The sequence below is a fragment of the Rhamphochromis sp. 'chilingali' genome, assembly GCF_963969265.1.
Source record: "Rhamphochromis sp. 'chilingali' genome assembly, chromosome: 14".
NCBI lineage: Eukaryota > Metazoa > Chordata > Actinopteri > Cichliformes > Cichlidae > Rhamphochromis > Rhamphochromis sp. 'chilingali'.
Window position 1 is genome coordinate 17,436,699 of NC_137941.1, and position 9,551 is coordinate 17,446,249.

Here is a 9,551-nt window from a genome sequence, read left to right on the forward strand (position 1 = left end):
CACACACACACACACTCACTCTCTCGAGAATGTCTTCCACACAAAGAGACACGCATATTCTTCAAGTTGGTGCACTGATAAACACTTAAACACTTCACAGCGCGTCTGTCGTTATAAATCTGAGACTAGATTGAAGGCGAGCAGTTTTTGTTGGGATTCAAATGGTCCTTTCGACGCATTTCTTTCAATTTCGCGAATAAGTCTCCAAGTCCCGCGATGCCCATTGGAAACGTGCGCGACTCTCTGCAAAAACCAATTTCAAGTCCGTGTTGTAGGTGTCGCTGTTGACCACGTCTGCATCCGCAGTGCGAGTGTGTGCAGAGAGAGGAGGCTGCGTCTCAAGGCCATTTTCAAATCTCATTGGTGGGCTTGTCATGTGGTTGGGAGGCATCCTGACTTACAGATTGTTTTTCCTAGATATGTCAGCTTACAAAGGACATCTCTCTCCTCCTAAGAACTTAAATTCAAAAAATGTCCTTCTCCAGTAGCTCTCCTGTGGCAAATACATTTTTAGTGGACTCTTTAATTGGTGCTTGCAGGACGGACAGCTTTTACTCCAACAGCAACATGTACATGCCGTCTGGCTCAGAAATGGGAACTTACGGAATGCAAACCTGTGGACTCCTGCCGTCTTTCGGCAAAAGAGGGGAGGTCAACCACCAAAATATGGGCATGAACGTCCACTCGTACATACCTCAGATAGATAACTGGACTGATCCGAGCAGACCCTGCAGAATAGAGCCTCCCAATCAGATGTCAAACTGTACATTTTCACAGAGCATAAAGGAAGAGAGTAATTGCTGCATGTACTCCGATAAGAGAGTACAAAAAGTCAACTCTTCAGAAGTCCCCGCATATTCTAACGTTATTCCTGAATCGTGTCCGGTCGATGGTCCCGAGATCCCGGTTCCCGGCTATTTCAGACTGAGCCAAACTTATGCGAACGGGAAGCATCAGGAAAACTACTGCCATGAAGCACCGAGTCCAAACGCGACACTGATGCAGCTCAGCCGGGTCACCCCGAAACCGCAGCCCTCGTCGGCATCTTCTAATTTCTCAGAGGTGGATAAAAAAATTGAGGACGCTTCGCAAAACCCGGAAACCGCAAGAACGCCGGTCCCCGTAGAAAGCCCGGATCTCAAGTCGGGCTCGGAGGAGAAAAACTGCTCAGTGGAAGCGCCTGTGTCCAGTCCTGAGCTGCTACAGAAGGAAGGGAAAGGTGGGTTGGCTGTAATGAAAGCTTTTATCTCGTGGCGCGGTGCTGAGAAGGCTCCAGCATCATAAAACCAAGTATAAAACACAAACAACCCAAACAACCCTAAAGTCGTAATGTTTAATGAGAGTCTTTCTCAGGTTGCACTGATAGGCAACAGAGAATGGTTTTACCATGCAGCATGAAGCCTATGTCCTCCTGTTCTTTGGATATTTAAAGTATATGCATAGTTTTTTTATGCATAATCTTGTCTTATGTGAGCATATTGCACAGCTTTCATAAATTGAAGCGTTAAATCAAGCTCCACTGATTAATTCTAACATCTGTTTGGCAAATGTGTGAACTTTTAAGTTTTGGAAAAAGATGAAAAATGATGAGGAGAAATCTCACCCTAATCCCAATCCAGTTTTGACAATTTGCAAAATTAGTAAAATATGTCAAATTCCTTATGAAATCTTACACGATTCATATTAATTCACCATTTAAATCAGGATTTACAGAAAAAAAATCAGGCCATATACACACGTATTCCTCGTGTGCGGGTTGATCATTTGGGGTTTCATTTCATTTTTGTTTTATTAGTGATGGCATGTGAGTGACTAATAACAACCCATGCATTTTATTTATTCAGGGAAATGTTGTGCGTTATTTCCCAGAGGTGAAATCCAAAGCAACTGATGAGCTTTTTGTTCGAGAGGACGCTCAGTGCGTCGCTAAAAGAATAAAAAATAAATAAATAAAAAATAAAACTCTGATCTCTCTGATTTGAATCCCTGCAGACTGCAAGAGTGACACTCTCACAAACAACTGGCTGACAGCAAAAAGTGGGAGAAAGAAAAGGTGCCCGTACACAAAGCACCAAACCCTGGAGCTGGAGAAAGAGTTTCTCTTCAATATGTACCTGACCCGAGAGCGCCGCCTAGAGATCAGCAGGAGCGTTAACCTGACCGACAGGCAGGTCAAGATCTGGTTTCAGAACCGCAGGATGAAGCTGAAGAAAATGAACAGGGAAAACCGCATCCGTGAACTGACCTCAAATCTCACCTTTTCGTGAGGCTGCATGTGTTAGCTGTCTTTCCTCCTCCTCGTCCTTCACATATTGATGCTTCGCTGGCATTGGACATTTATCTCAAAATCAACAAAACTGTGACTGTATTGCCAATCTTAGTATTTTTTTTATTTGTATTATTATTATTATTTTGCGTGGCGTCCTGTATTTGTTTTGTTTCATCACAGGGTAACACTTTGTGGTCTTAAATTATTGGAGGGTGCTTCTCTTCTACTAAAAAGACATGGGTATCCGGCCGAGCTGTGGAAAAGGTTACTCTATTTCAGTCATGAAAGCACATTTATTGTCGTCTAGTGCAACATTTGTTTAAGAGTAAGTGCAAGCCGTGTGCTCGATAGTGAAATGTTTCTATGGGCTTTAAAGTGATGGAAAAAATACAGAACAAAACAATGTCAATCTGTGAATTTATTGCATGTTTGTGGCATGTATCTTGCAATAAATATATTGTCAAAGGATCTTGTTTTAGATTTGTCCGTGCTACACGGTCTCTGCTCGGCAAATAGCCTGCCTCAGTTTTAGCAGCACTGTGAGTATCCGAAATTAATTTGCACTGACGCAAGCATTGTTTTCCTTCAAAAAACAGTCCCATTCCGAGCAGGAAAAGGCAAGAAAAAGAACAATTTCCTCCAAGCTTGTTGCACAAAACAGCAGGCAAAACAGTGTGAACGCGTCCCTCATTTGTGTTTCCAGTTTCGCCAAACGTTTGTAATTATGCCGCAACTTCATCTGAAGACGAGCCGAAACAGTAATCTTCTTAAATTCAGAAAATATATTCTCACGCTCATTTACGCGTAGGCTACTCGAGGAAGGCAAATTCTGGCTAAAAACGACTTAGAAATAAAATCTAAGTAAAATTTGTATGAATAACAAGATAGAATTCCTTTAAAGTCTATTTGGATGCAAAAGAAAAAGCTCAGCAAAATCATGCGAAGATGGCTGATTGTGTAATGGAATAAAGTTGGTTTAGCTTTTGCGTGCAGGCCTGTTTATAATTAAACTCAATGCCTATAAGGATTAGAGGACGGAGTAAATTACTTTCGGCTCTCCCTTTCTTCGTGGCGAAATCAGCCTTCATTTTCATCTACAAAATAACTTCGTGTGGCCTTCTTAGCTTGCCACAAATCTTTTTCAAACGTCTGATAACGTAACACAATTTCTGATCCCCTCCTCAGATTTGACCTAGTTCTTATCTCCAAGTGTTCACTGAAGGTCGAGACATTCTGCCTTACACAGTGCGAGAAAATGACATAGTGAAAAAAGTAGGTAAAAAAGTAGAAGAAGAAACATGGCAAGATGTGCAGGCTATTAGTGCTAAATTACACCTTTCAGAGAGCAATACACACATGGACTCCTCCAAGTCTTTTTTTTATTGATGGCATGTATAATCACACGCACCTCGTAAAACATTTATTGATACATTATTACTCTCCTTTCAATGAATATAATAATTTCACGACTGCTGCTGTTTCCGTCTCAACTTAAAAAATTAAACCAACTCAGAAAATACGTTTCCTTGCCAAAATATTAACAATGGATACACCGCACTGTGAGCTGAAATGGCGTCTTTTTTATTTTACAACATGTTATTACATCTATTTTACGAGGACTCTGTAAGTCCATAAACCATTTTACTGGGATTGAGGGTATCGGGACAGGGCGATATTAGAAGAGCTTTTTCCCCCTTGAAGGATTAAGACAGAAGGAATCCGTGTTTTTGGACGCCGTGTGTGCTTTTTGGTGGAAATGTTTCTTACTCCTTTAAAAAACAGAACAACAGACTGTAGGTTTTGTTGAAACATCCTCACATCTTCATTAAAAAAGGGGCATTTTATTTGAGCGTTAGTTTTCTCCCACTAGTCACATCAGAATGGGCTTTTTATTATTTGAGAAATGAAAAGCTAAATTAAACCTGACGAAAAAAAAAAAGGGGGGGGGGGGGGGGTGAGCAAGGGCAGGATTGATTTACTCGCTGTATTGGTAAATATGACCACGTGATCCATGTAACCAATCCCTGTAGATGCGGGCCAGCAAAAATACTATGATTGTTCATAAAGGGAAGCTTCCCGTAACAGTGCAACCCTTATTATATGAGTAGGAAGCCATCAAAAATGTCTTCCAGTGGCACTCTCAGTAACTGCTATGTGGACGCTATAATGGGGCAGGAGCCGGAGGATGTGTACGGTGCTCGCTTTATTCAGGCTCCACACGCGATGACCCCGAGGCCGTCAGGTGCTGGGGACAACGCAGACTTTTCCTCGTGTAATTTTGCACCGAAATCCGCTGTTTTCTCGCCGTCCTGGTCCTCAGTTCATCCTCAGGGGATTTATCATCCATATGTGCACCACCACCACCACCAGTCCCATCTGCCTGCGTCGGACGGGAGATACGTTAGCGTCCGACCGTGGATGGACCCCATTTCGAACCACGTTTCGTTCGCCGGATTCCCCTCCAGCAGTCGGTCGTACGGGACAAAGCCAGAGGTCTTGCCAGCTAAATCTTCAGATTGTGACACGTTGGAAGCGGAGGCTCGGCCGCTTGCTGGCGAATTCACGTGTGGAGTATCGGAGTGTCCAGAAAAAACAACCAAAGAACACAGTGGAAGTGAGCTTTCGAGCCACAGCGAACCCAAAGAGGAAAAACAAAAACTTGACCCAAGTAAGTAAACGAAATAGCCGGTGCTGATTTACAACTTTAAGAACTGTATGAGCCGGGTGTGTAAAACTGGAGGTTTTACTAACCTATAAAAGTGTCTCGTACTATACTGTTGCTCCGAAAGGGGAGAACCCGCCCTACAAGGGTTATTGCAGGGATCCTAATGTTTTTCATGTCACGGGACACCCGAAATAGATACACAACTTAATATTTCGATAAGACTGCATCTAAAGAGACTTTATACCTAAGTACAGATCTATTCCCCTCTGTTGGTGCACGGGGGCAATCGGTACAAACAGGAAATCATGTAATCGAAATAGTCCTCTTTGGACATAACAGGCAACAGTTCTCATTTTCTTTTGCTTCAATGAAACCGACCGCAAGTCTCTGAGCCCCATTAAGTAAAAACAATGGCTATGGTTTATTAAAGGTTACAATAAAAAGGGGAAAAACCAAACAACTAATCACATGTGTATTTACTTTATGTGTCTTTAGGTAACCCTGCAGCAAATTGGATTCACGCACGCTCGACGAGAAAGAAGCGATGTCCCTACACAAAATATCAGACTTTAGAGCTAGAGAAGGAGTTCCTCTACAACATGTATTTGACAAGAGACCGGCGCTATGAAGTCGCTCGCATACTCAGTTTAACGGAGAGACAAGTGAAGATCTGGTTCCAGAACAGGAGGATGAAAATGAAGAAGATGAACAGAGAGAGGAACGGCAAGGAGCAGCTATAAGTCCGGTGCTGGTGCCGTTTCACACATTCTGACGTTTGTACCAAGGAAGCCATGTGAACAATTATAATGATTTTTGATAGGAGCCTCCTTAGCCATTTTATTTTTTTTAATCTTATTATTATTATTATTTTTTTTTTTTTTAAATTTTTTTTTTTTTTAACATTTATTAAGTGTCAGCGTTCTGGGGTTATTTGGCCAAATATGCATCACACGTGCAAAAAATTTGCCTTGATGAGACCCACAGAGGATTTGTCGAACAATGTTTCAAGCCAACTGAAAGTTTTACGCAACAAAGTGGGATGTTTACGCAGCAGGAAACATGTATGTGTATTGCTGTTATTTGGAGTTGTGTGTATAAAAAGAATTCAGAGCAACTACTTCGACTGCTGTCTATGTCACTACACACACGGGACGCAGTTTTAGTAAAGCCAGAATTTACCCAGTTTTAACGACATTTTGCTTAAAATCTTTGTTTTTAAAACCTCCTAAATTATTTTTTAAGCTTTCATACAGTTCATGACAAGGTGCCATGTTTAGGAAAGGAAAAATCTCCCTTTAGTCTAAATCAAAAATAAATGCATAAAGATTTTATCCTTTATTCGTATTTTTGACATGTTGACGTAAGCACCTTGCTCTTTAATTTATTTGTATTAGACCAAAGCATATCCCCTAAGGCCTTACTTATCCAAATGCGGTTTATCGAGGCCATGTAACCTAATAGAGAACAGCACTATTTAACATAATATTAAATATGTAATGGCTGGATGTTCTTATTAGCAGCCCACATATTAAAATTATATTAACCCCCCACTAAATATTATTTAAAACATCTTTAAAAATAACTTTAAAAAACGGAAGATTTTAGTGTTTTTTTGAAAAGTAGTGCTCCAAGTCATAAAATGTTTGCTATTGGGAGAGGTGTTGCGGCGAATTTCCAATTTATGGTCCAACTTGTACGAACAATTACTTTAAAGCAGGAAGAACCGCGGTCCAATAAAGCTATAGAAATGGCTAGACGTCTGGCCTAAATTACTTTATGGGCCTGGCCAGTAATTACGCTCTCCTTTGAAAAATCCTTTTTCCTGGGTGTTTGCGTCTGTTGCTGACAAACAGAGTGTAGACACTTTTCCATGGGGTGTCTGGTCGATGAATTGTTTTAGAGGAAATCACCCCCCACCTTAATGGTCACGTGTATTCATCAATTGCACTTCCCACCGATGGGAAAAAAAACTTAACTTTGACTGCTGTGTGGTGCAGTCTTATCTTCTGATGGGACTGTGTACTGAAATGGTCAAGAAGAGCACGTGTCTTAATTGTACTTTACGGGCAGGAGCTAACACGCTTTGTTTTTCTTTGTTCTTAAACCACCTTCAGTGGAACTTGTTGATTAAAACAGGAATCCAGAAAGTTGCAGATCTAAAAGCAATCTGTTTACCTTTACTGGAGCTTCAGGGCCCCTGGAAAGAATACCGGGAGCGCTAGAGGGCGATGTTGTCCTTTAAGTCTCAGCTAAAGCAGCCTATTCACAGCTGGAACACGTAGACAAGGCAAGGTCCATACCATTGTCCATGTTTTTACTGATTTATATCATAAACGTCTTATGCCCTGATGAACGTGTGTGAAGAAGAGCGCTCTACTTTTAATAGTTCCAAAACCTGAAAGCCCCATTTTTCTAATCGGTTATTGCAGCACCCTTATACTGATTTTGAAATCTCCTGACAGCTCCCAGGCCCCATATTTCAGCAATATGTCACACATTTGCACAAAGGAGAAGCCAAATTTAATCGTTAGAGGGAAGGCTTTCTGAAGGCAGAAGCAGACCCAGCCCACCGTGTAAATGCAGAGAAAATAACAACAGAGACACTGATCTTTCACAGATGGTTTTTTCCTTTAAAGGGCATGTCTCTGAGCCTCGTCGTTTTATTATTATTAGCCTGCTATTGTTATTGTTAAATAACCAGCGAAGTAGCCTGTCGTTTTTAGACTGTCCCACAGTGTCCTGCTTGTTGTAAGATAAGATAAGATAAGATAACCTTTATTAGTCCCACACGTGGGAAATTTGTTTTGTCTATTTGTTGTGATACTATTAATAATATTACTACTACTTAAAATGTAAACTGTAGTGCTTTCTGTTTCACAAAGCTCACATTAAAATAAGTAATTACAGTTTAAAAATGGCGTCAATTCACTGACAATAAAACACACCAAGTACACTCAGATTTAGCTTTCTTTTTATATATAAATCCAAGTTGTTTTGCTTTATTTTTACACCTTACACTCATTTCGTGAAATAAAATGCAGCTTATCCTTCTTCTGCTGTTTGTGCGTTTTAGCGCAGTTATGGAGCCATAAAGAGATATTGCAGCACATACTGCTGTGAGCATCACTTTAGTAATCACTATTGAAACGGCTGAACACACGTTCAACTTGGTTGTTGTTTTTTCTTTTTTTGAGACTACACTGTTTACACACACGAGGAATGGATCGAATTCTGTCTCTGCAAAGGAAGCTGCTTACCCTTTAAATAATGCGAATAGTTAGAGACCGTACTGGTTCAATTACTGGTTCAAAGGAGAATAATAGACCTAGAAGGAGCATGGGAGTAACATTTTAGTACGTCTGTCCGTCTGACGTTATTGTGTACAGTCACTACAGCAGGACAAAAACAACAGAATATATATATATATATATATATATATATATATATATATATATATATATATATATATATATATATATGTGTGTGTTCTGTTATATATATATATATATATATCCGTGTGTCTGTGTGTGTACATACTGTGAACAGGGACAGTTTTTTAGTGAGCACTGCATGCAGACTTTTCCCGTATTAATGTTATGCGTGTAGGCCAAGATAATCAGGACAATTTAACATAAAAAAGAGTAAAACGTAAAGTGATAACTTTATTAGAAAAAACGACGTAAGACACATAATACACCTTTTTATTTTATTTTATTTTATTGTTGGGAGAACTGTGTGCGCATTAAAAAAAACGAAGAAAAGAAGAAGACGAAAAGAAAACAAATGTGATGTATGAGTTTTAAAGTTCGCTTGTCAGGAATGAATTTTAATGTCTCCTCTCCCCCACTCGTCCCAATATAATTTTAGATTTTTAATATGTTTTTTTTTAATGATGTATTGTTATAAATATGCTTATGAATTTAACCGCTTTTGTTTTCATAGCGACTGCAACGAAACAAGCATAGAATATGACTATATATTCTAGATCCTATTCAACAGATCCTGGACGTTACACGGTGTTTCTATGAGAATAGAGCTGCGGATGAATATAGAATGACAATGCGGAGGAACACTAAATGACACTTCTCCAAAAGCGAATGAAACACTGCGGTTTGATAAAAGTGTGGGTAGGCAGCCTCTGGCTGGTCAGGAGTAATGTGACGAGGAATTTGTAGCTCAGAATGGGTCACAAAGACAGATAGAGTCAGTGTGCTTGGCAAATAATGACACAAATGTGCCTGTAAGCATTAACTTAGTTCACCACCCTTTTTAATATTTAGTTTCTTGAAGGCAGACTTTGACATGATTCCAGGATCTGAATTTATGTCTCTGAGAAAATCAGTGTCGGCCTATCAATAAGCATGCAGCACTAAACCTGTCAGTGAAAGCCACTTGGCAAAAGAAGGAGAAAAAGAAGAAGAAGAAAACGATTTTTAAACTTTGCAAAGCCCTAATTGTCGTTTGCAGAATAACTGATATGTGATTGATTCATTTATATAAATGTATATTATGTGGCATGCCGAAACGCTTAAAGTCGTGCAACAAGATATATGTTGGGCGCAAACAAAGAGGCGCCGACATACAGTGAAAAAATGACATTGATATGCCCCATATGTG

The 9,551-nt window shown here is 40.0% G+C and overlaps 2 protein-coding genes across 2 annotated transcripts; both read left to right on the top strand.

Annotated features, from left to right (window-relative positions):
• The first annotated feature begins 56 nt into the window (after positions 1-56).
• On the top strand, positions 57-2,737 carry hoxd10a (homeobox D10a). The gene is made up of 2 exons (XM_080903522.1): positions 57-1,219; positions 1,993-2,737. Exons 1-2 carry the CDS (start codon positions 472-474, stop codon positions 2,265-2,267), a joined length of 1,023 nt encoding a protein of 340 aa, XP_080759648.1. The 5' UTR covers positions 57-471; the 3' UTR covers positions 2,268-2,737.
• A 133-nt stretch (positions 2,738-2,870) lies between these two features.
• On the top strand, positions 2,871-7,804 carry hoxd9a (homeobox D9a). The gene is given in 3 exon segments (XM_080903523.1): positions 2,871-4,374; positions 4,376-4,937; positions 5,430-7,804. Coding segments are annotated over 3 exon segments (882 nt in total). The 5' UTR covers positions 2,871-4,299; the 3' UTR covers positions 5,675-7,804.
• Positions 7,805-9,551: the final 1,747 nt, after the last annotated feature.